This window comes from Lycium barbarum, chromosome 11, assembly GCF_019175385.1.
Source record: "Lycium barbarum isolate Lr01 chromosome 11, ASM1917538v2, whole genome shotgun sequence".
Taxonomy (NCBI): Eukaryota; Viridiplantae; Streptophyta; class Magnoliopsida; order Solanales; family Solanaceae; genus Lycium; species Lycium barbarum.
The window spans coordinates 120,440,427-120,467,838 of record NC_083347.1 but is presented as its reverse complement, the minus strand read 5'-3'; the positions used below and the strand labels follow the sequence as shown (position 1 = coordinate 120,467,838).

Below are 27,412 nucleotides of genomic sequence, written 5' to 3'. Positions count from 1 at the left end.
CCGAGATTTGCTGAGTGAACGAGCCAAAAGTCACTACAAGGAAAGGGAGGCTCATCGAAGGGTCGAGCCGGTAGAACCCCAGTATACAATCAACATGATAGTTGGGGGTATCGATGCCCCTCGGGGGCCGGTGATGAAACGGGCCAAGGTTTCTATTGGTCGTGAAAAGCGCGCCCGAGATCCCTTACTCGAGGGTTCTATCTCTTTAGCAACGAGGACGCAGAGGGCATCATTCAACCGCACAATGATGCATTGGTAATTTCTGTACTTATCTTTAAAACTAAGATTAAACGTATTTTGATTGACCCAGGTAGCTCGGCCAACATCATCCGGTGGAGAGTGGTCGAACAGCTAGGGCTGCTTGATCAGATCGTACCAGTAGCCCGGATACTCAGCGGGTTCAACATGGCGAGTGAAACCACAAACGGGGAGATCTCATTACCTGTGAACGTCGATGGCACCATTCAGCAAACGGTGTTCTATGTAATCGAAGGGGACATGAAGTATAACGCACTACTGGGCAGACCCTGAATACATAGCATGAGGGTCGTGCCCTCAACACTGCATCAGCTGCTAAAGGTTCCCACCCCGGAAAGGATAAAAACCATCCAAAGTGAACAGCCCGCTGCAAGGGAGATGTTCGCAGTAAAGGAAGCAGCGCCTCGACCCGAATAATCGGTTCAGAAGGAAGAAGATGTAACCGGAGGAGAGGACACCAAATAGAAATCAAAGCACACCGGGTCAGATCCAGGACATGAAGAGGATGATTTCGAGGTACCCAGATCGTTCGTCATGCCAGATGACTCGGATACAACCAAGTCAACTGTAGAGGAGCTGGAACAGATCATCCTGTTCGAGTACCTACCGGACAGAAAGGTATACCTGGGTACGGGGCTTACCCGGGAGCTCAGGAACAAGTTCATTGAATTTCTTCGCGCTAACGCAGATTGCTTCGCATGGTCCCATATAGATATGACAGGTATATCACCGGAAGTAGCAACTCATAAGCTCAGCTTAGACGGGAAGTTTTCCCCGGTGAAGCAAAAAAGAAGGCCCATGGCGGAAGCAAAACATGCCTTCGTAAAAGACGAGGTAACGAAGCTTTTAAAAATAGGTTCTATCCGGGAGGTAAAGTCCCCGGATTGGCTTGCTAACGCGGTAGTGGTGCCCAAGAAAGGTAATAAATTTTGAATGTGTGTTGATTATAAGGATTTAAACAAAGCATGCCTGAAGGATTCATTTTCGTTGCCTCACATCGACAGAATGATCGATGCGACGGCCCGGCATGAGATGTTAAGTTTTCTCGATGCTTACTCCGAGTATAACCAAATTCGGATGCATCCGGAGGATCAAGAGAAAATGTCCTTCATCACCCGTTATGGGACTTACTGTTATAATGTAATGCCTTTTGGCCTAAAAAATGCCGGTGCAACTTACCAACGCCTAGTTAATGGGATGTTCGAAGAACAAATAGGAAAAACAATAGAAGTTTATATTGACGATATGGTTGTTAACAGAGGACCATTTGAAGCATTTGCAGGAAACCTTCGATGTGCTCCGCAAGTATAACATGAAGCTTAACCCGGAAAAATGTGCCTTCGGTGTCCGGTCCGGTAAATTTTTGGGTTTCATGTTGTCAAACCGGGGTATTGAAATCAACCCGGACAAAATCAAGGCCATCAAGGATATCGAAGTAGTGAATAGCGTCAAAGGGGTACAGAGGCTCACCGGGAGGATAGCAGCATTGAGTCGCTTCATATCGAGGTCTTCGGACAAGAGTCATCGTTTCTTCTTCTTACTGAGGAAGAAGAACGACTTTGCTTGGACACCGGAGTGCCAAGAAGCTTTACAAGAATTGAAGAGGTACTTGTCTAGCCCCTCGCTGATGCACACACCGAAGGCGGACGAGCCGCTCCTTCTCTACCTTGCTGTCTCCGAAGTAGCGGTAAGTGGCGCTTTGGTTCGAGAAAAATCAGGTACACAATTCCCTATCTATTACGTGAGTAGAACTTTGGGGGATGCGGAGACCCGTTATCCCCATTTGGAAAAATTAGCATTGGCATTGGTAAGCGCTTCCAGAAAGCTCAAGCCCTACTTTCAATGCCACCCAATACATGTAGTAACTACTTACCCTCTGAAAAACATCATGCATAAACCGGAATTATCGGGTAGGTTAACTAAATGGGTTGTAGAAATTAGCGGGTATGATATCGAGTACAAACCTCAAACGGCCATCAAATCCCAGATCTTGGCCGACTTCGTGGCAGATTTTTCCCCAGCTATGGTCCCCGAGGTCGAGAAAGAGCTTCTGCTGACCTCGGGAAAGGCCTCGGGCATTTGGTCTCTGCACACGGACGGGGCCTCGAACGTCAAAGGTTCTGGACTAGGGATCGTCCTTAGAACCCGGGCCGGGGATGCCATTCGACAATCCATTAGAACTGCTAAATTGACTAACAATGAAGCCGAGTATGAGGCTATGATTGCAGGTTTGGAATTGGCTCGAAGTATGGGGGCCGAAATAATCGAGGCAAAGTGCGATTCGCTTTTGGTCGTAAACCAGGTGAACGGCGTCTTCGAGGTCAAGGACGAACGGATGCAGAGGTACCTTGAAAAAACCCAAGTGGTACTACATCGGTTTAAAGAATGGACCATGCAGCACATACCGAGGGAGCAGAACAGCGAGGTCGATGCATTAGCGAATTTGGGATCCTCGGTCGAAGGGGTGGAAATCAACCCCGGGGCAACGGTGCACTTGTTAAACACGGCCATAGAAAACGGACACGCCGAAGTAAACGCAATGGGTTTAACTTGGGATTGGCGCAACAAGTACATCGACTACTTGCGTGATGGTAAGCTCCCAAGTGACCTAAAAGAATCACGGTCACTAAGGACCAAAGCTGCCCGTTTTTGCTTGGTGGACGGCCAGTTATATCGGCGGTCTTTATTCGGACCCCTGGCCAAGTCTTTGGGTCCCGGATAGACGGAGTATGTGATGAGAGAGGTGCACGAAGGAACCTGCGGCAATCACTCCGGTGCTGATGCTTTGGTCCGAAAGATTATCAGGGCCGGTTATTATTGGAATCGAATGGAAAAAGACTCGAAGAATTTTGTCGTAAATGCGACGGGTGTCAGAGGCATGCTCCGATGATTCATCAGCCCGGGGAGTTGTTGCATTCGGTGGTGTCACCCTGGCCTTTCATGAAATGGGGGATGTATATCGTCGGTCCATTACCATGGGCACCAGGTAAAGCCCGTTTTATTTTGTTTATGACTGATTATTTCTCCAAATGGGTTGAAGCGCAGGCCTTTGAAAAAAGTCAGAGAAAAGGAGGTCATTGACTTCATATGGGATCACATCATCTGTCGCTTTGGCATCCCCGCCGAGATAACTTGTGATAACGGGCCCCAGTTCGTGGGTGGCAAATTCAACAAATTTCTCGAAAGGTTGAAGATCAAAAAAATTGTATCAACTCTATATCACCCGTGTGCAAACGTCCAAGCGGAATCCACGAATAAGACAATAATCCAAAACCTGAGGAAAAGACTTGAAGCATCAAAGCATCATTGGAGAGAAATATTACCGGAGGTATTGTGGGCTTACAGAACCACATCGAAATCAAGCACTGGGGAGACTCCCTTCTCATTGGTCTACGGGGTTGATCCTCTTATCCCCGTAGAAGTTGGTGAACCGACCCTCCTGTTCTGATTTATGACCGAGGAGTCAAAAGAGGAGGTCATGGCCGTAAGACTCGACCTCACGGACGAACTTCGCGAAAACGCGTTGGTCCGTATTGCTGCCCAGAAACAAAGGGTGGAAAGGTACTACAATCGGAGAGCTAATTTTCGTCATTTCCAAGTGGGGGACTTGGTGCTCCGAAAAGTTACCTTGAACACCAAGAATCCCAACGAAGGAAAACTGGGCCCGAACTGGGAAGGACCCTACAAGATAACCGAGGTAACGGGTAAAGGATCATACCAGCTGGAGTCCATGGATGGGCAACAGCTGCACAATAACTGGAATGTGGCTCATCTGAAAAGATACTACTGCTGAGGTAAAGACACCCCATGTTTCTCTATTTTTGACCTTTCGTTTTTGCAGGAAACGGAGTACCGGGCAAAGAAAGGAATCTGAATCTGAAAACACGTGTTGCACTCTTTTCCTTAGTGCGGTTTTGTCCTAAAATGGGTTTTCCGATAAGGTTTTTAATGAGCCAACAAGTACAACGTGTTACTTGACGAAGATAAAGGACAAACGTCCGGACTGTCGGGGTCATACCCAACGAGTGGGGACTTAATAGCACTCACCCGATCTTACAGCCCGGCTAAGAGCTAGGGGACTAACACGCCCGAGGCCGCCCCCAACAAACCAACCGGGCCAAAAATGTTAGGTTCCGATGTAAGGACCAAACGATCAAAATGAATCGTGTCCACCAAGTGTTTGCTACGGCAAAAGCAAGGCCGGACCTTCTGCTATAGGTTACGGTGTAAGGACCAAACGATCAAAATGAATCGTGTCCATTTAGTACTTGCTACGGCAAAAGCAGAAGGAAACAAAGTCCTCATGTACACAAATACTTTGCAATGAAAAATTATCGAAAAGTTTGGATAAGCAATATCTTGGTTATCTTCCCGTTAAAAGGCTTTACCTCGGTGATAACCGCCGTATTTCGGCACTACTTCATTCACACGCCTTATACCGGGCATTATGGTCGAAATTCGACAAGGGCGGCAAGATCATAGCGAACCAAGCCAAAATCGTTAAAAAATTCAAACTAAGGCGGCGAGATCACAACGATCCGGGCCTAAATTTTCTAACCTCCCCAAACGGGGAATGTTACGTCAAAATCCAGCCAAGGCTGAGATTCGGGTGCCCGAATAAACACCGGCCCTAAAATGCTGCCGAAAAATACCGGCCCTAAGGAAATGCCTATCGTGATTCGAAGGCGTCTAAGTTCTCAAACTATTAGGTAAGTCCTACGGGCACAGTGAACTAAATGACTACGAGTCGGCCTGTCCTTAAAACGGACCAACAATTCTTATCCTTAAAACGGACAAAAAATATTGAACACTCAAACGAAGGAACAAGAAAGATTCGTTTTTCATTTATACAAGGGGTGTTTTTACATCAAAAAACCAAAGTCCTACAAAGGCAAAAAAATAAAATGAAGATAAAAGCCAAGTACAGGCCCTACTTACCCGGAATGGCTGGAGCCAGAACGTTCGGACATTGTCCGCTCAGAGTCAGAACCGAGAGCATCCTTAGCCTCTCCCTCGATCCTTTTACCCTCGGCAATAAGGGCCGGAAGATCAGTGAAGCCATGCCCGGCTTGCTCAAGAGTGATCCACCGATATTTTCATTTCTCGTACTCACCAACAATAGTAGACTGAGCCTTAGCGGCTTCCACGCTCTTCCAAGCTTTGTCCAAATCAGCCTCGGCCCGGGCTAACTTCGCCGCTAGAGCATCCCGAGCCTCTCCAAGAACATTCTGCATTTGGATGGCCGATTGAAGCTCGGCCTGGAGGGTGTCATTTGCATCGGCCATTTCCCTAAGTTCATTCTTCAGATCATCACATATCCGGCCCCTGCTCTCCGTTTTCTCTTCGAACACCCTGGCACGCTCTTCGTATTGGGCACTCTCAGATTCGAGCAGCTGATTCCTCTCGGCCAAGCTCGCCGCATCCGACTTCACCGAGTCCAGCTCCTCCCGGAGTTGGGAGAAGGTGGTTTCAAGCTCGCCGAGCCTCGAGGAAATGTGGGCGTTATCCCGGCTAAGGCCGATCTTCTCAGCTTCGAGGCTCCGGTTGTATGCGATCATGGCGGCCAGTTCACTCCTCAGCTGATGATTCTCGGCCTTCGCTGCATTAAGCTCGGGCCGAAGATTGGAAATATCGACTGCTCGGTTCAACCCCTCCTCCTTCTCCTGAAGAAGGTGCAGATACTTCTCCGTTTCCCGGCCCTGGGCATCCAATTGGCCCTTAAGATCGTCCATCTCTTGCTGGGTGCGGACGAAGGCCTCATTGACGAGTACCACACTCTGCAAAAGAAAGTAAGTTAAAATCTTGAACGAGACAAGGTTAAAATTCTCAGTAAAGGTATGCAGAGACGGCTAAAAATCTTACCCGGTTGCCCGCATGCATACCCTCGTTGATGAGGCATTGCCAGGAAACCCCGGTCATCTACCGCTTGTCCGAATCTGAGACAAGAGACCTCAGGTAGCTCGCTACGCCCACCGGGCGAGAAAGGAAGCTACAGTCCTCGGGGTCGGTGACCACGACCGATTTTGTTCTTCTCGGCTCCACGCTTGGGGCTGAAAAAATACGCACCAATCTGTCCCTGGCCCCAGATTCGGAGGACCGGCTGGCCGACCTCATGGCCCGAGGGATAAGGAGATGCTCGAATCCCGCGGCTTTGCCGGTAGCGGGAGGGATGCCCAAGAACATGTCATCGAACTCATCAGGCCTCGGAGCCGGAGTAGAGGAACTTGGAGCAGCCTCAATATCTTCGGCAAAGCTCGGGGGCTCCGTAGTTGCAGCAGGCTCATGCTCGGGCGTCAGATCAACGTCAATGGGGACTTCGATCTCCGGGATCGGTTCAGTCCTTTGACCGACTTCAACAGCAGCCGCCTCACCAGGCCTTCTTGTCCTTTGCAGGGGAGCTCCCTCAGAAGAAGTTTCACCTGAAATGTCGACGAAGTCAATCGACCTTAGAGGAACTGGGGAAAGAATTTCTTCCGCACCTGTGTGAGAAACCGGAACCAAAAGTCCTTCACCAGCAGAAGGAAGGAGTGGAACGGCGATAGCCTCCTCCGGGATAGGAGCCATGGGAGTATCGGTAGCGACTCTTCGAATAATAATGTCAACCTCTGTTTCATCTCGTGAGGTTCGAGTGACACTCCTCGCCCTCTTCTTCGATTGTTGCCCTTTATCCGAGGGCCTTTTTCTTTTGGCGGCAGTAGCAGCAGCAGCAAGGTCACGGGACGCACCCGCTGAGTCAAACTCGGGTGCCGATGTTGTGGGTTCGATAACCGACTCAGGCCTGGGATCCACCGAGCCTTTGGGTAAACTTGAAAGACAAAAGACGCAATGAATACGAATAGCAGAAGGTGCGGTGAGCACAGGAAGAAGTAAAGTACTACCATGGTTCTGGACGATCCATCGGCCACGTGACAGGAGGCCCCATGCACGGTTATCGTAAACATGTTGGCTGAGAAGTGCAGTGACCCATTCTCTCAGGTCCCGGACGACCAGAGGAATGTACCCATTGGCTGATATGAACAAGAAAAACGGTGAGAATGTGGGATCAAAATTTAACGAAACGTACAAAAGTAATCACTTAAGGGTCGGGCTTACGCTTGTTGTTCCACTTCTCTGGGAAAGGCATGTGGTCGGCCGGAATGATGTCCTCGGTCCTCACCCGGACATATCGCTCCAGCCAGCCCCTGTCTCTGTCTTCATCCATTTTGGAGAAAAATGGATTCCGGCTACGCTTGGCGAGTTTTATTATGCCACCCCGGAACAGCCTCGGGGAGTATAGGCGTATCAGGTGGGCCAGCGTGAGCTCTTTACCAGCATTGTTGACCAACAATCGGAGGCATGCTACAACCCTCCAAACGATCGGACCAATTTGTGCCAAGTTCACGTCGTAGGTCCGACACATGTCCAAATTGACCGGATCTATGGAGGATCGAGCTTGAGAGTGAAGGGATAAGTGTAGATATACAAAAAACCCTCCCGGTGGTCGGTGACAGACTCATCGGGCCCAGGAGCAAAAACTCGGACCAGGCGATTGTTCCATCCACAGTCAGATCGGACAAGGTCGAGTCTATCCTCGGTAATGGAGGAGGGGTATCGTCTCACGTCATACCCTCTGTCGGATACGGAGGAAGGTTTTTCGACCTCTAAGTCCTTGTTAAAATTGGTTTTGGCCGGTATGATATCCGAGGCCGTGGGCTCGAATGAGGCATTTGCCTTAGAAGGGGAGGTAGCCTCAGTTCCCTGAGATGAAACCGAGGAAATATCATGAGAAGTTGTTTCAGACATTTGGAAATAATAAAAGAAGAGGTTGTATGGGTTCGAAAAGGAAGGCAAAAGAGCAAAGGGAACAGTCAAAAGGTTCAAAAAATGGCAGAAACAACAGGAGGAAGCAGCAACAGGCGAGAATAACTAGGGGAGAGGGTAGCGGTATCGATCCTTTACACGTAGTGCAAGCAGCAGATCAACAAGAACCGAGTTTTTCAGATGATTATGAATAGAGATATTGAATGTGTAAGAGGCAGAATGTTTGAAGCAAAAAGGATTAATCGAAGAGCTAAATGTTCAAATGAAGAAATGGAAGAGCCTTATATAGGCATGGGACTGTGACGGTTACGATCCCCCGGCCAATCAGGGAGCGCTACATGCCCCCTTAATTGATGAGGAATGACTTGAAACGACATGCATACGGCCGGTTTGTCAGAGCAGACCATCCGAGACGAGACACGTGGCCGATGGCAGAAGAACGTGGGGCAACTGTTCCAGCCAAAAACGAAACGATAACAACGGGAAAAGAGGAGTCACCGGCTTAGTGATTCATCCACTCCCCGCACTCCGACAAAATCTACGATCCGGGAACTGTGGGGACTATCTGTATACGGTAAAAACCGGATATACGCTAAATCGGAGAGATCAAAGGCCGAGGGAAGAAAGGGACAAGAACGCGCATGAAGGTCCCCGTTCTGAGCCGGGGAAGCATTTGGACCGGAGCAACGGAAGGGCGTCATTTGGTCCGGTTCTTCCATGGCCGGTTGTTCGAGGTTGTGTGTCCGATTGATCGTGGTCGGTAGTCCGGGAGATCCGTTGCGCAGTTGTCACGCGTCGATGGCGTCCTGCTGTGTTCAACTGTCAATCGTACGGGTGTCAGACCATACGGTCTACCTAATCCAACCTAATCCAACTCAGAACGTTTTCTTTATTTTATTATTTCTTATGTTGTATGAAGCCCATGGGGCAGCATTATAAATAAGGGGCATTGGCCTCCTTTTAGGGGGTTGGCTTCCTCATATCAAGAACACTTTGTAATAGCAATTTATATACAAAATCTCTCTCTCAAATACCAGATTTCGGTCATATCTGTTGTGTTTATTTCTTGCACTTCTTCAATCAAGTAGCATTCATACATTAGTAAATATATAAGTATATAGCAAGTCGCCGATTATCATTTCTCTCTTCATATCGTATTATATTTATACCTTCCTTACACCAAGTAGATTGAGACTTAACCACATATCTTATACGCACTCACAAATTTAATTGATTATCCAAATTCGGGGTAAACAGGTACATTTTCATGGCATGAGAAAGGTTTTTTCCTTTTTTTGCACTCCTCCGATCCTGCTAGTTTCCTTAATTAGCAAATGAATTATTAAAGAACACTATAAAGCAATGGATATTTCCATTATGTATCAAACAAAACAATGATTAAAAAAAAAAAGGAGAAGCTGAGATGAAAAATAAAACGTATATGTTGATATAAATAGGAAAGCTAAAAAGGATGGCATTTTACAATTTTGGGCTTTTATAGTTGCAACTCTTTTTTATCCTCATTTACTAAAACTCTTTATTTTCTCAAAACTTTTTTGTCTTTCTCTATCTATTATAGAAATGAGGGAACTTAGAATTAAGATTCTCTATAAATTTAGTACAAAAACGTGTGTTGCACGTGCATACATAGAACTGATAGCGACAAGCCGACAATGAAACTGGATGAGAAGTTTGCCAACATGTGTCATTTTAGATTCAGCTGGTACTCAAATATTCGAGATAATAAGCAAAGGTCCTCTTTTTTATAAAAAAAAAAAAAAAAAAAAAGAGGACCTTTGCTTATTATCTCGAATATTTGAGTACCTGCTGAATCAAAATGACACTGTTTCTTCACCTTTATAATAGATGGATTCTACACTAAGTTCACAGGATTTTCGAGAAAAATAATTAACCACAGTCATTCACAAAATAATATGTTATTTTACTAGATAGAGCAACTTACAGGCTAACCCACTTTTTTTTGGAGAAATCTGGTTAAAATGACAATGACTTTTCAGTTTTTCCTATTAAAAGAAGTGTTTTTCTATTTTTTTTTTCTTTCTATATAAAGGATGCTTCTCTTTTAGCAGTAACACTTTGAAAGTGTCGCAAACCAGTTATATCATAGGCCTCAACAATCTTATTGGGTCTATACCTCATTCAATCTCCAATTGTTCAAAACTTACTCTTTTAGAGCTTTCACACAACAAACTCACTGGTTTGATTCCCAACTCCCTTGGATATCTTACTCATCTATAGGTCTTAAACTTAACCAGTGACTCATCATTTAGTTTCTTGACCTCCTTAACCAGTTGCAGAAATTTAACATATCCTTTTCTAGATTCGAACCCTCTCGATGGTATGCTTCCAGTCTCCATGGGGAATCTTTCCACATCTCTTACAAGCTTTTCCGCTAATAATTGCAAAATCAAAGGGCGAATTCCAAATGGAGTTGGAAACTTAAGTAGCTTATTAATCCTTGAAATTTGTAGAAACAACTTGGCTGGATCGATTCCCACATCTATTGGCAACTTGAGAAACCTTCAGAGCTTTGACTTGAGTGAAAACACTCTTATAGGATTTATTGGAGATAGTCTATGTAAATTACAGAGATTGGGTAACATTTACTTTGGTCAAAATCAGCTTTTAGGATCTCTTCCAAATTGTTGAGGGAACATTACTTCCCTTAGAGAGATACATCTGGGTTCCAATAAATTGAGTTCCAATATACCAGCAAGCTTAGGGAATCTTAAAGATCTAGTGGTTCTTGACTTATCGTCAAACAACTTAGGTGGTTCTTTACCTCCAAAAATTGGAAATTTAAAGGTTGCGACACTGATGGATCTGTCAATGAATCAATTCTCAAATGGAATTCCTAGAGAAATTGGAGGATTGCAAAATCTGGTGCACCTTTCTTTGAGACGCAACAAATTGCAAGGATCTATACCGAACTCAATGAGCAACATGGTAGGTTTGGAATTTCTAGACCTTTCTCATAACAATATATCTGGAATCATTCCCTAGTCTTTGGAAAAACTTCAATACCTCAAGTATTTCAATGTTTCTGTTAAGAAATTGTATGGTGAAATACCCTCACGGGGTCATTTCAAGAACCTGTCGAGCCAGTTTTTCATCTACAATAAAGTATTGTGTGGTTCTCCAAATTTAACGTCCCGCCATGCCCCACTTCATCAAAGCATAAATCAAATAGGAAAAAAATTCTAGTTTTTTTTTTCTCTCTCTCTCTCTCTCTCTCTATATATATATATATAGATTAGATATTGAATTCAGTGTAAACTTGTGATCGCAATCGTAAGGAATCATTCGTATTTTACTCGGAATCAATCGTTATGAACTCAATTTTCAACACCATTAGTTAACTTTTGGACAAAAAGAATTGCTCTATATTACACGTTAAATGAGCTTAATCAAATATCAAGAGGACGAAAGTCATATATATATATAGTGAATTCAGTGTAAACTTGTGATCACAATCGTAAGGAATCATTCGTATTTTACCCGGAATCAATAGTTATGAACTCGATTTTTAACACCATTAGTTAACTTTTGGACAAAAAGAATTGCTCTATATTACACGTTAAATGAGCTTAATCAAATATCATGAGGACGAAAGTCATGATTGTTGATATATAAGCGATTAAAAGACAAATTTCCTATTAGAACAGAAAGATTAAAACTAAAATATTACAAATATAGGAGGATATTATGCTTTTCTAAACAGACTAATAAAAGAAAAGAATACCATACAAAATTTGACTTGACGGTGTATGTTCTTTCTAACATTGCCCATCAATGATAAGATTTTCACACAAGGGGTTGTTGAAGGGTAAAATACATATGTAGCTATTTTTCGCTCCGTATCATTGAAAAATAATCATTATAATAAAGCTTCAGGATCCAAAAAACATCAGTGAACGCTATTTTTATGTTGTAGAAACTCGAAAAGTGCATAATTCATTGATATGAGGAATGAAAAATGGGCCACTAATTAGGCTTTGGGCCATCCATTTATATGCAGCCTCTGTTGAGTGTATGCCATCCCAGCTAATAAATGTTGATGGATCATCACAAACATTTGCAGAGGAGTCGCCACATTGTGTAGAAATATCAACTTGGTGTGGACCTTTTCCTCCACAACAAGCCACAAGAGCACTTCTGAATCCTACAAATTCATTTGTAGAAATATCAACTTGAAATTCCCAATTATATGATCTCTTGAATCCACAAAAAAGATCATGAAACTGAAGTTCTCTACTTAGAAAGTATGTTAATGAAAATGTTTCATTCCAACATCACAACATGTTAAGCTTTTAGATCAAACGATTCACACAAAATAAATAGTATGCGATACAAGCTGACACAGAGGCTCTAGACTTGAGCCTCACTACCACTCATTATTAAAAAATGGACCACAGTTAACAAGAAATTTCTGAAATAGGACATCATAAGAGGTGATCTTGAATTTATAGCCCCACTCAACAATTGTTTGTTAAAAAATAAATTGTTGTTGTCCATTGGATATAAGTTCTAATCGTAATGTGCGCATAAGTTAGTTTTGCCTATGAGACAAAAGTTCTGAATATTTCAAGAAGTTACCGACAGTGAAGATAGTATAATTGTTGTCTATTGGTTAGGAGTTTCAGTTGCGATAACTTGCGGCCGATTGAGCAGGTTCATTGTATGAAATGTCACAAAATCTAGCCTCATAGGCAAAACAAATTTATGTCCACAACTTATCCCAATGAGAAATAGAGGTCATTTTCTACAATTTTGTTACGTGGGGCCAAATGGAGGTCATTCTTGCAAATCACTCTTAACTTAAATATATACACTGATAGTATGAAGATCTTTTATTCTATCAATATAGTTTGATTTGTAATAGCAAGTTAATTAGTTATCATTCTTACAAGATTGTCAACTAATACTTACATAAAATTTACTTGTAAAATTTTACCTGATGATTGACTTAATTGTGTAAATATCTTTTACACTATCAGTGATATGTCTAAAAGATATACATAGGTAAAAGATCGTGTTAAAAGTATAAAGAAATGAGCAACATTATCTATTCTACGGTATTTTAAAGTTTTAGATCAAACGATTCAAACTAAGAACTGACTCACCATATTTTTGGGGAGAAAGGTAAAGTTGCATCAATGCATTGTAGTAATCTCCATAAATAATTGTGGCATGAGGATGAAGTTGTTGAAGACGATTGAGTTCAACTCGAAGCATCACATTATGGTACTCAGAAAACTCGTTTAGCCAATTAATGCAACCAGTGTTTGGATCATAATAATCATTTTTATTAGTACTCATAAAACGATCCAAATAGGATGGTAAACATCCTAATGGTAAATTTCCAGGAACTATAAGTGTTTCAGCTCCAAGTTCGATGACTTCCTGCATGGATAAAAGGGTCAAATTTGCAAATCATCATGAGTACGGAAAAAGGGTCAAATTTGCACTTATTCTATCCGAAATTAAGATGTTGTGGACTCTATTAAACTTTTTTGTCTAATATTACTCTTACCGTTATAAAAAAGTCTCAATTTTGTCTTAGATGTCTATGGGGATAAAATTCACAAATAGCCACATCTTTCGAACTCTGTAATTGAAAATTAGTTACTTTCAAATCCACAAGTGAAACACTAAGATAATGTCCTTGAGTAAGTTAATTAATCAACGGTCCAACTGATCACCATGCCTATATATATATATATATATATATATATATATACACACACCGTCACTATTGCAATTTAAGCTCCATAAAGTGACTGCTTTTCCAAAAAAATTATGGTCAAGAAATGGCCAGTTTGTGCTATTTCTACCCCTAACGGAGCTCAAGCCTGATGAGAGTAATTTTAATCCATAGTCAATTGAGAAGTAAATTGGAAGAAAATTAGGGAAATTTTGACACATGAAGTCCACCAATTTCATTTTGGAGCTCTGTTAATGGTAAGACAAATACATGACCTTTTGCTAATGATAAAGGTATGAATGAGTAAAAAGGTAACAGAGAACAAAATTGAGCAATTTCGGATAATACAAAGACAAATTTGAACATTTTCCTATTGTTAAGGCAAATAATGAAACAAAAACTCATAATCTAGTGAATTTAGAAACTTACATTAATAATCTGGCCGATGTTATTAATAACTAGAGGTACCATTGATTGAACCATTTGTATGGGCATTCCACCTAATAAGGGAAAATTATAATCATCTCCTCCAATTTCTCCAAACAGAATAAGGGAACTTTTCAGAAAATCTTTGCATTCTGCACAAGAAAATGTTGAATTATTTAAAACACATTTTCACTCATAAGAAAGTTCTAAGAGAAAATAGAATTGTAAGAAAACAAACAAAATGATTAAATTTGTACATAACTTTATATTCTTGATAGCACAATATATTTATTTTTTAACAAATAAATGTAAAGCTAGAGACTAGAACTAGTAACTAGTTTTGAGATGAGAGAATTGGGCCTATGACACATTCCTTAATCATATGATTGACTCAAGCCATTTTAAATATTTAAATTTATTGACTCAATCCATTTTAAATATTAAAGTTACCCACATCTAATCCACCTAATATTTATGTTTCTACTTTGTCCTTAATGAGATGCATTTCAAGAGTTCACATAATCCGCGCATACCCCGCTAGAAGGGTACTTTTTGGTACTTCGTGCATTTTAAGATTTTGTGTTAAAAGTGTTCTTTTATTCCTTATTGTGCTTGAGCAAATAGTGTCAAATAAGGTAACATAAGACAACATGGACAACGAGCATAATAGCAAGTAAACATGAATCTGCATATGATATTTATGCTAAATCGTATCATTTTACCATAGTTAGGTGACTTAACAGTAACAATGCTATGAGAATCTAAACGAGTATCTGCAAACCCTCTATCCCATGAGGATCGACCAGGGGCGGACGCATCTGCTAAGTTTTGGTGCTCGAGCACCCATTAACCATGGCGGATACTCTACGTATACATATAGAAAATATTGAAGTTTTGGTATAAAATAATAAATAGCACTCATGAGGCAATAAAAGATCTTGGTGCTCCGGTTAAAAGGTTGTAGGCATTAGGTTAAGCCATCGAGTAGTCAATTTCAAATCCTACTCAAAGCAATATATTTTTTATTGATTTTAAGGAGAGCACCCAGAACCACTAAATCCTGGGTCCGCCACTGGGATCGATTATGTTTCAACTTATAATAGAAGTGTGCTCTCCTCTTCCTTCATTTGGCAAGCTTGTTGGCATACGGGTTGAACTATTATCAGCTACTTGTGTTTTACTCAATCACGGTTATGTAAAAGAAGTCTATGTGCAAACAATTATCGTTGTTAAACAAGAGAAGTCTATGTGCAAACATGTATCATGACCTATTAATTTCGTATAAGAGTCAATGATAAAAAACCACATTTGAACTATCACTTTTTCACGAGTTTCACACCCTAACTATCGATTGTTACTTTTCCTATTTGAACTATCACCATTTATGTATTAAAAACAGACCTCAAAGTTGATTAGGCAAACTATCAGTTGTTCCCATTCCTACCTGAACTACTCAACTAGGTGTATTTTGATACATATTAAATTATCGAATTAATTGTATTATAGAAAATTACATGTTTTTGCAGGTTAGTTCAATGTGATGATTTAAACTAACCTTGTATTATTGGTTGTACAGAAATTAAACATAATCCCAAGCTCACCAAAGCAAAGTTGTAAGCAAAACTCTCTTATCTCTTTTCCCCCTCTCTCTCTCTCCATTCATATAATCATTGAAATTACCAAGGCTCTAGTACTACAACAATATAACTCAGTGTAATTTCACAAATGATGTTTGGAAAGGATAGAATGTACTCAGACTTTACTTTTACTTTTGTGAAGATAGAGATGTTATTTCTGAAAGAACCGGTCAGCTCGAAAGGAAAGAAAATTAAAGAAAAGATAAACTGTAGTGATAATTTTTTGTCGGTAACACAACCTTGTACTCTAAACCCGTCAACCGGTCTGGTTTTACCGGTTCAAACCGGAACCGATTGAACCGGTTAACCGTATATTTTGTACCGGTCCGGGTCCAATTTTTTTGAAATCGAAACCGGTTAAACCGAAACCGGTTAAACCGAAACCGGTTAACCGGTGGAATTTAAATTTTTTTTATTTTTTTATTTTGTAGCCGTTGCGGATTGGGCCCAAATTGGACCATTGGGCAATGGTCCATTTGCAAAAATGGTCGTTGCCATATGGTCCCCAACTCTTCCCCCCCCCCCCCCCCCCACCCAAACCCCCCAAACTTTTTTTTTACACTTTAACCCATCCCCCACCCCTGTATAAACCCCTCTCCATTTCCATTTTAATCCACACCAATTCACTCTTCTCTTTCTCTCAAATCTCAATCTCTCAATTATAGTTACTTTGCAACAATTAGCCACTTTAAATTTCTCTCAAATAAATATTATAAAGTCTTATTATAGTTTCAATTATTAATTTTGCAATTATAATATTGTTGGTGGAGTTGGTGATTTTGCAACAATCCGAAGTAGCTTTGGTGGATTTGCAATTATAGCCGCCTTCACTTTGTTGAAAATTAGTCCGGCAATTTGGTACCTTCGTTCCAACTCTATCTTTATTTTTCGCAATTTAATTTACATAATTTAATTATAGCAATTTAATTTGTTGCAATTCATTTTCTTGTGATTTATTTGAGTGTGATTTAAATTAATTCTATTTAATAATGGCGAAGAGATTTAGACGTGATGCCGGTAGTAGTGGTATTGTTAGGCGTGGGCTTAATGAGGAAACATTTGTGGAAGAAAAACCTAATTTAGGTATTGATATTGGTAGAAATAATCCACTTTTAGGTCATGAGGCAATGCAACAACATTATACCGATACTTTTAATGAAATTGATGATGATGATGATGATGATGATGATGAAACACAACCCCCCGAAAATCCCATAGGAGATACATGTCCTGCACAATCACATACACAAGACAAACCGCCTAGAACTCGAAAGTCAACTACTAAAATTTGGAAATTTATGACTAAGGATAGGGAAAGTCAAACAGCTAAATGTACCCTATGTGAACAAATATTTACTTTTAAGCAAGAAACTAGTAAGGATGGTGGAATGGGTACACTAAATGGTCATATGAGAAAGAAACATATGGATGTTTGGGGAGAGCAAACGGGTTCAAATGTGGGGGGTATTCAAATGACGATAAACCCACGAACCGGTAAAATTTTTAAGTATGACAAGAAAAAAGAGTGCGTAGAAATAGTTAAAATGGTAGCTTATGATTCTTTACTATTTTCCTTTCCTTCGGGTTTGGGGTTTGTTACTTACATTAAACGTTGTTATAATCCGTTATTTGAGGGTATTCCTAGAAGTACTTGTAGAACGGATGTTATAGATTTGTATAAAAAAATATAGATTTTATTTGCACCATGTATTTAATTCTTTAAATTGTAATGTTTCTCTTACCGCTGATTTGGGTCTTAGTCTTAACAAGTTAGATTTTTTTGCTATTACATGTCATTGGGTTGATGACAACTGGGTTATGCAAAAAAGAATTATAGCTTTTTTATATGATGAAGAAAAAGGTCGTCACGATGGAAATATTTTAGCGGCTTCAATGTCTACTATTATGAGATTTTTTAACATTTATAGAAAAACACTTTGTATAGCTTTAGATAATGCTTTTAATAATATAAAGGCGATTGGTCTTTTAAAAAGAGAACTAAACCCTCCGCTAAGAAATATTTTTCATGTAAGATGTAGTTGTCACATTTTAAACTTAATTGTTAAAGATGGTCTTATGCGTTTTGACGATCCTATTCAAAAGGTTAGAGACGCGGTTGCGTTTCTTTTTTGGAATGCTAATAGGGGAAGAATTAGAGATTTTAAGAATGCTTGTGTGGAAAATAACCTTAGACCTAGGAAAATTCAAGTAGAAATTGAGACTAGGTGGAACTACACTTACATTATGCTACAACATGCATATGAGTATAGGATTCCCATACAACAAGTTCACAACAAATATAATATTAATAGTGATAATTGGTTAAATTTTACGGATTAGGAAGATGTTAAGGAATGTGTTTAACTCTTGGAATTTTTTTATAATGCAACTCTTGCTTTTTCTAGACAATTCTATCCTACGGTAACCGAAATTTTAGCCTACTTAGCAGAAATAGCTAGAGTTTTACAAGAATATAAATATAAACTCGGTTATCAAGCGGCTATTTTTGATATGACAACAAAATTTAAGAAGTATTTTTTTCCCATTCCAACTTTATTTATATTGGGTTCTCTTTTAAATCCTTGTTTAAAAGTATCTTATACTAAAGCATTGGTTGGTCAAATTTATACATTTTTAGAAATTGAAGAGCGAGTTCAACCATCTTTAGTTGAAGCCGAAACCACTATTGATGATGAATTTAGAAAAGTTTTTACTCATTATTCTAGTTTGGAAGAACATGCTACACCCGTTGCTCCACGCCCTACTACTTCTCAAAGTAGCAAAAAAGGCTTGTCGGGTTTAAAAGTTTTACATTCACATCCAACTCCTTCTTGTAATGCAAACTTTGATGAATATCACTTTTATTTGATGCAGCCAAATGTGGATATCAAGGAACTAGATCCGCTGGACGTCTTAGCATGGTGGAAGAAATACAAGGCAAATCATCTGATACTCTCAAGAATGGCTCGAGATATCCTTACGGTTCAAGTATCAACCGTGGCTTCGGAGAGTGCATTTAGCCAGGGAAGACAACAAATTGGAGACCATAGACACTCATTATCCGGCTTTAGCTTGCAATACTAGTGTGCATTCGCGATTGGATTAGATCGGAGCGACCCAACCAAAACTTAGAAGCGGAGGAAGGCAAAGCGGAAGAGATTGAAGATTTGATAGCAAGTGGACCAGACCAAATGGAAGACTTTGAAGATATCTCCATGACCGAATATGATATGGGGGAAATTCACCAAATGATTGAGAATTGGTGATTTTATTATTCTACTATTTCTTTGCAACTCATGCATTATTTGCAAGTTAAATAAAACTACAACTTGCAAATAAATGTTATCCAAGAATGAATAAAATATATGGCTCATTGAGCTTTCTTCTATTTACTTGTGTTCATATTTTTACTTATATTAAGTTAGTAATATACCTAAAATATACTAAAAATATACTTATAATATACATGATATATCTACTTAAATTAAAAACTAGAAAGTTATATACTTGAAAAATAACTAAAATATACTAAGAATATACTTATAATATATATTATACATATAACTTCAACATATATATGTATATATATGTAAGTTATATAACCTAAGTATATTGATATATATAAGTATATTCTTACTATATTTTAGGTATATGTAGTATAACTTAAGCATATAACTTTATATATATTTATATATAGACACACACGCGTATATGTTGTATTGTTGACTTGCTATTAGCCTGTTAGTCAGTAAATTTATAAACTTTACTTATAAACTTATATAACATATGTAAATATACCTACAATATACTTATAAATACTAATATATATATATACACTATACAAAAAACAAAAAAAGAGAGGTTTTGGACGTTTTGAACCGGACCGGTTCCTGTTGACACCCAATTTGTCCCACCTTTCTTCCAAAATATTTATTTGCGCTTCTAATATTTTTGGCAATACTTTACAGTTTACTACGATTATTAGTTTTTTATTAATATCATCGTTTCATTATCCTACTATAGTCATTAGCTATTATCATTATCATTATCATCATCATCATCATCATCATCATCATTATTATTATTATTATTATTATTATTATTATTATTATTATTATTATTATTATTATTATTATTATTATTATTATTATTATTATTATTACTATTGCAATTGCCATGATCGCTTTAACATCTTACGCATCGCATTAATATTTTATGCAATTAAACAATAGCATTTACTTATTGTTAAACTTTAAAATATTATCTCACGGCTATCACGATATCGTATAATTTTATTTGAGTAGTAATAAATATATTTTGTAGTAAGTAATATTTTAGCACACGTTAATTGATGAAGGTCTTTTATTTAAATTTAGAAGCCTAAAACAGTATAAGAAGAAAATATTTTTTTAGCCCAATGGAGAGCCCCAAATCCGAGCCCAATCAACCCACTAATATTTTCAGATTAGTCCATAATAATCAGCCCACCATTTATTAAATCTACTCGAACTGACCCGGCCCATAACCTTTCTATTCATCAATCTAACCTAATTCATCCGCGCCTCCCTCTTCTCCCTCTCTCTCTCTCTCTCCTCGACAAAAGTAGCCACGTCGCAGAACCCTTTTCACCCCCGCAGACCATGCGCGGTCGATTTGGGAAAGGAATTTAATGCGTCGTACCTCCTCTATCAGGGTACAATGTTGAAGAGGTGATTTTCCCTCTTTCTATTTTCTTTTCGGTCTGAAAATCCTTAATGGGTTTTGTCCATTTGTGAGTGCAAATATTTTCTTTTATCAGTCCCTTTTCATTTTCGAGTACAAAGTTTTAATGGGATTTTGTCTCCTTCTTTCTTTTCTGACCAAGCGTTTGAAATATCCACCAAAAAATCCGAACGTTTGGATTTGGGAGTGGAGCATTTTGACCGAAATCCCGCCCAAAAATTTCGAATCCTAGCAAACCCTAATCTGGATCTATAAATACAAATCCTTTTTGGAACCTTAGGGAGAGTTTTTCTTTGAGCCGCCTAGATTCCTTTTGAAAATACTAATTTTCTTCAGGCTAATACTTCTTGGTATTCATTCAAAATACTAAATCATTTTATTTTCTTTTGCCCCTGCTACTACTTCGAATCAGAGCGCATGCAAGCTCGGAATTCGTAGTGTTCAAGTGTATATCGGAGACTCCAAGCCCCATTTCGTTGCACCTGAAGAAGGTCAGTAATTCCCCTCTCTTGAATTGTCTGTGCATTTTGATCTGTTCCTTTAGTTATCCGTTGTGGATTATGTGCTAGGTTAGCATGTCTTCATGATTAAGCATTGTTTTTATGTGTTATGTAGCTTAGTTATTAGGTGTCATGTTTTAAATGTTATCAGTCTTGAATTTTCTTAAATGCATGTTTGGTTATATTTATGCTTAGTGCTTCCTTGGACATTTGTTGTATTCCTAATATGATCCTAGTAGCATATTTGTTGTAGTATTGTAAATTGATGTTATAAATGGTTTAAATGTAATAGAGTTAAATGTCCTAGACTGCCTTGAATCTTGTCCAAAATGCTTATCCTCTCTGTGTCATGGTATTCTTTATATGTTTGGATTGAGTCTCATTTGCTTTAAATCTGTTATACGTTTAGTTTAGCATTATATATCATGTTTAGTCTTGATTAAGTTCAAATACCTGCTGTATAATTTAATGGTATTAAAGCATAGTCTGTGGTGGTCACTTATGCATGATTCATAATCCAATTGCTTAAACCACTTGAATCTGGTCACATGTTTAGTTAATTTGGTGAGTATAATGAATTAAAACCAACTTGTGTATGGTCCTGTTTGGATTTGTGTGAAGCTCTGTACATATGAAATATGTCAATATTGAGTCTCCAGTTCATCTAGATCCAACTGTTTGTCTTGCTGAGTTTAAACTGTGTGTTGAATTGCCTAGAATCCCCCTAAGTGTTAATAAACAACCAAAAACTTGTGTATGACATGCATGCTGTCTGGCTTTCCCTTTGCATATTACTCTTCCCCTTTGGTTCTGTTCGACTGAGTCTAAATGGAATTCCAATGGTCAAAGGTTTGATGTGTTTTCTAGTGGTTTTCTATTATGTGACTGATCTGTAGCTTGTGGTGTGGTTGGTTGCCTGATTTAGTTATATAAGGAAGAGGCAATGTTTATATGAGTGTGTTTCCCCCTTGTTCCCTAATGCCCAGTTTAGATTTCCTTCCCTTTTCACCTTTGGTTTCAGTTATGTTCCATGGGAAAATGTGGTAATCAGGTCAGTTTGGTTTAGTTTTCAATGTCATATATTAGAGTTTGGGGTTGAGACATTTAATTTTCTGTTTGGTTCATGAAAATAAGGCATTTACACACTTTGTTTCGTTTACCTAAAGAATCATGAATAAGGCTGTGTTAATGTTCAAATTTAGGATCTGGTTTGGCTTGTTTTAACTCAAATTTGTAGGTTTGAATGCATGTTATTAGTTTAATCCTACATCTTGTTCTGTTTCAATCAATAAGTCACCCTCTGTCTTTTTTTTTTTTTTTTTAAAGAATTTATTTTAGTATTGTCACCAACTTAAATATGCTGCTTTCAATAACCTTGCTAGGTCCACATGGGTCTACATAGAATTAAGCCTCTGGTTCTACTTGAAATCCTTAAGGATTGTTTTGCTTTTCCCTTTTTCGAAGCTATAACTAAGTCCTTGAAGTCTATGAAAGTGTTAAGGGTCTTTAAATGTTGCCTTATTCTGTTGAATTGTGGGATTAGCTCAGGACATGTGTTTGTGCAGATATTAATATGTTTAGCTACTAATTTCTGCCCTTTTGTGATGTGCTTAGTTTCTCTAAAACACCAGCCAACTATTTGATTTAAAACTTCATGCAGGCCTAAGAGCAAAGTACCTTTTTCTCTTATAGTTTAAAACCTCAACCTTGAGGAGATTAGTTCATTGAAATTCAAAAGTATTAAAACTTGGTCCATGATTTTCCGAATGGAGGATATGAAGCTGGTCTTCAAAAGACTTTCATTAAATGCCTTTCTTCCCCCTTTTGTTCACTCAAGAGACTAATCTTTAGTTCTGTTCCCTTGATTAAATGAAAACTTTGTGCTGCCTAACCTTGTTGCTGTTGCAAACTAAAGAGCAGTAGCATTTCCTTTCTTCTCTCACCATTCTGTTAAGAGATTCTAGTGATGAACTAGCATGTTTTCCTCTAAGAATTATCTCTATGCCGAGAAGTTAATTGCTGCTAAGATTGTCGCTATGATTAACTTAAGGCAGTCATTTGGATGGGCTGATGTCTAGTTGAAGAGAAGACTATCTTGAAATATTTTTTTGTCATCTGTAACTAGCTTTGTTTGGGTTGGTGGCATGGGAAGTCAAAACTCCTTTTTTTTGTGCAATTGAATCTCCCGCGTGTTAAGTTTCACACCAATATTTGGCCTGAACTGAAGTCTGTTTCATTCTATTAATATGCTATAGGAAATTGCATGAATGTTGTGGTGATTCTGTGCTTATTTAAATTCCCACATGTTCTGTGCATTGTAATTATACTGTGTTTGATTATGTTTATATATGTATATCTAGAGTATTCTTTAGTTAGTACATTTATGGGGAGATTAGTTGGTCATTATGGATTAAGCTTGAACCCTCCCCGGTGTTAGCCATGCCTGGGATTTGTGAAATCCCTTGGAACTTGTGCAACATCGGGAAGACGGGGGCAAAAGCTTTCCAATATTAACCTTCTAAGTATCCTTATGAATGTGTATACATGAAGTATACTCAAATATACATAACGTATACATAAGTCACTTGTTTGTCTTAATATTGAAACTGTTCTATTATGTTGGTTGTCGATCATAAAATCTTGTGTTGACACCCAATTTTGTCCCGCCTCTCCTCCGAAATACCTATTTATACTTCTGGTATTTTGAAAATTTTAAAAAAAATATGCATTTAAGTTTTACTATAATTATTAATCTCTTATTAACACCCACGTTTTATTATTCTACTGCAGTTATTATTATCATCATTATTATTTTATTATTGGCAGTATTACTACCGCTATTTATTTGCTGCTATTATTTAGTATTATTGAAATTTGCATTTTTTCAGCGTTTTACCAACTTCCGCATACACATCGCATTTATTTCGCACATTTAAAATGATAGCGTTTATTTATTATTGCACGGTCATTGCAACATCATGTAATTTTATTATCCGGATCCCTTATAATTACATGTTTTCGTATTAGGTGATATTCTGGCACCCTTAGTACATCGTTAATCAAAATGGTTATCTTATTCAAATTTAGAAGCCAAACTATTTCTTGCACTCGGTCCGTATTTTGACTTACCGGATCCCAAATCAGAGTCTGATTAACTCCTAATATTTTTTGGACTAGACCATATTTTTTATCTCAATTTTTAGACCAGTCTATGTCTTGATTCACTAGTCCATCCTTTTAATACCCAGTCTAAAATTTATGGACCGGGTCCGATCCATTTTTTCATTTCTTCGTTTCCACCGCCTCTTCTTCATTTTTCGCCTCTTTCTCCTCCTTCTGCCGCCTCCTCATCCCGCCAAACACTCCTCCGCCGCATCTCCCCTCCCCTTTTCCACCACCGCCACCTACACCTTTAACCCTACGTTATCCTCCACTTCGTCTCCTACATCACCTACACCCATACCTCCATCTTTACCACGTGACCCCCATCCCGCACCCTTCTGACACCCCACTTTCTCCTGCTCCCCACGCACCCCTGCCACACCCATACTTCTGCCATCGCACCTCTCCTGTCCCCTCCCCGCTCCTCTCTCTCCTTCTCAAAAATGAAAACCCTAGCCTCAAATCGAAAAGGGGGAGGGAGCTATAAATAATCGTTCCGAAAAGGAACCAAGGGGGTTTTGTTTTTTGATTTGCGAAAATCCCATAAAAGAAAGAGTTCTTCGGCCGCATGAAAATTTCCTTAAAAAGCAGTCCCTTTAGCAGTCATAATCTTATTTAATATTGGGTCAAGTTATTGTTGCCATTATTCCGAATATCGTTTGCTATTGTTGTCGTGAATCCGAGCATCACAAGCTCGGATTTCATAGTATTCGAGTGTGAATCGGAGACCCCGCGCCTCACTTCGCTGCATCCGAAACAGGTGTTTCCCCTTTCCCTTTTATTTCTTTTGCATTTATATGTTTGATTTATAGTAATTGGTTGTTTTGTTGCTCGTTTAGCTCATCATGTCCAGTCTCTGTTGCTTGATTTCTTGTTCGTGCGATATATCATGTCTATGGTGACTGATTTACTTGTTTAATTCAGTTTATGATGCTTAGTCCATAGAAATCAGTTCTTCAATCTTGCTTAGCTTGTCATGTTTAGATTCTGGTGATGGGTTTCCTGTTCGTTAAATTTACTAAGCACGATTAGCGGTAATTAGTTCCCCTGTATGTTTAGTTTCTTTCAGTTACCTTCGTCTTGGTTCAGTTCGATACGCTTTAGTTTTGTTTGCATTTTTGGTGTCCAGTAGATCTAAAGTATTTAGTTTGTTTGGCATATTGGTGCGGCCTGATCTAAACACACATTGATTTGCCACTAGTTTGTTTTTAATTGGTCATTTATACCTGCTTAATTGTTAGTTTAGCTTAAAATTTAGCTTAATTGATTTGCCACTAGTTTGTTTTTAATTGGTCGTTTATACCTGCTTAATTGTTAGTTTAGCTTAATTCAGTCATTAACTGGTATAAGCATGATTATTTATCTTAAATAAGTAATATAAATGTCTACTTGAATTATTGTTTCTTCTGTTAGTCAAATATGATTTTAATGTGACAGCATGCGGTTAGAGTAACCAAATCAGTAGTGTATATAAGATGTCCTAAGTATTTTGTTAAATCAGTTAGCCACTGTTATCATGTCTATTATGGTGGATAAATGTCTCCCACTTGAATATGTGCTGTGTTGGCCCTCAGTTTATCGTAGTTTAGCCTAATCCCTGTTATGTATGAGTTTGTCTTTATTCACTGATGCCACTCAAAAAAAAAAATCACATGAATCAGTTAAGTGTGCATCTTCTAAAGTTGTCGCCTTCGATACATAATCTGAGATTCATGCAGTCTATACATGATCTACTGACGTGTTTGAGCTTATATTTTACGTGTTTGACCTTGTTCATTCTATTATATTCTAATCTTTTCCTTTCATTTTATGCATGACCACCGCGTGCGAGTCCGAGGGACCCGTTTTCTTCCGCATTCGATGTTGGGCCAAAGCCCAACAAAACATTCTTATCAAGTCAGCTCCATCAGCTGTGTAAACGATTCTGGGCCGAGGCCCATAACAGCAGCAACAGTGCACAACAATTGGTCTGAAATGGACCGATTCATTTAATTCCTTTCCTCCTCTATTTTATGCTCCGTTTGTGCATTTTTGCTTTGGCATTGAATGACTAACACTTTGCCTTGTTCCGTTTTCTTAACATTAGATGAATCCTAGCAGATTAGTGGGGATAATGTTAGTAGTAACGGGTAGTTAAATTTAAAGAAGAAACCAATAGTTAATTTCCTAGGTTTCAGTTCTTATGTTAAAATTATTTAAAGTCTTCTTTTATGCAAATTATTATATTTTCTCTAAATCTTCTTTTAAGCAACATTCTTATATTTTCCTTAAAAACCTTAACAATCTCTCTCAGCCCATTTTTCTTAAACTTCAAGGCATCTTATTTAGCATTAATTAATTAACCTAAGCTTGGTCGGATAACCGTAAGTTAACGGATTCTAAAGGATGCCTAACCCCTTCCCTTTAGGATAATATAGAGCCCTTACCTAGAATCACACTGGTTAAGCAGACTATTAATAGAGGTTTAGTTTTAACTTTGCCTTAGTTAACATCTAGGTGTCCTAATTCACCGTTAAATTAATTAGGTGGCGACTCCCTAAAACAAAGTAATATAGGAATCTCCAATATGTTGTACTCTGCTTCAGCCCGGTTAAAATGGGGTATAACAGCTTGGCGACTCCACTGGGGACTTTTAGGTTCTTGACCATAACAACTTAGGTTAATAATTAATTTGTTGGATGTTTGGTTATTTTTATTTATTTTTTGCCTTTATTGTTGCTTCATTTGTTTTTCTTTTATGTTCTTTTAAGTGATTGCTTTATTATGTGAAATTTTCTGTGTAATAATATGTTACTGCTTTCCTTAAATTGGCATTCCGATCATATTTCCTCCACTTCTGGAGAACTCACACTATCACACGTACACGCGAGGTGTGTTTTGCGCACCCGCAAATTTTTCTTCGTAGAATCCAAATTTTAGGAGAGTTGGCGTATGCGCGGGGTGCCCGAGTAACGGGGACCGCGTAGCCTTCTCACTCGAGTAGTCCGCTTGGGAACCTTGTGTCTAGTAAGCCAAATCTCAGAAAACCTTAAGATAGAGCTTTGCCACCAATTTTATTAAGTCATGCATGCATAAGCCTTAGGTGGGTCGGTCCTTGGTATCGACTCCACAATTAGGAAACCTACCAAATTGTTGACGGGTTTCATAACCCAACGACCGTAAGCATATTATGTGTAACGTGA

General features: G+C 39.0%; 2 protein-coding genes across 2 annotated transcripts; one reads left to right on the top strand and one right to left on the bottom strand.

Annotated features, from left to right (window-relative positions):
* The first annotated feature begins 10,434 nt into the window (after positions 1–10,434).
* LOC132620217 (probable leucine-rich repeat receptor-like protein kinase At1g35710) lies at positions 10,435–11,082 on the top strand. Its single transcript, XM_060334905.1, has 2 exons — positions 10,435–10,675; positions 10,793–11,082. The coding sequence occupies exons 1-2, from the start codon at positions 10,435–10,437 to the stop codon at positions 11,080–11,082; spliced, it is 531 nt and encodes a 176-aa protein (XP_060190888.1).
* A 2,070-nt stretch (positions 11,083–13,152) lies between these two features.
* Positions 13,153–14,992, bottom strand: LOC132618976 (GDSL esterase/lipase At1g28610-like). The gene is made up of 2 exons (XM_060333964.1): positions 14,213–14,992; positions 13,153–13,482 (listed from the first exon to the last, which is right to left on the bottom strand). The coding sequence occupies exons 1-2, from the start codon at positions 14,276–14,278 to the stop codon at positions 13,168–13,170; spliced, it is 381 nt and encodes a 126-aa protein (XP_060189947.1). The 5' UTR covers positions 14,279–14,992; the 3' UTR covers positions 13,153–13,167.
* Positions 14,993–27,412: the final 12,420 nt, after the last annotated feature.

Excerpts from the sequence above, each read along its gene's own strand:
- LOC132620217 (XM_060334905.1), top strand. The coding sequence starts at position 10,435 with ATGGGGAATCTTTCCACATCTCTTACAAGCTTTTCCGCTAATAATTGC. Across the intron at positions 10,676-10,792 it reads ATGTAAATTACAGAGATTGG|CAAGCTTAGGGAATCTTAAA; the intron begins GTAACATTTACT and ends CCAATATACCAG.
- LOC132618976 (XM_060333964.1), bottom strand. The coding sequence starts at position 14,278 with ATGCCCATACAAATGGTTCAATCAATGGTACCTCTAGTTATTAATAAC. Across the intron at positions 13,483-14,212 it reads ACATCGGCCAGATTATTAAT|GAAGTCATCGAACTTGGAGC; the intron begins GTAAGTTTCTAA and ends TTATCCATGCAG.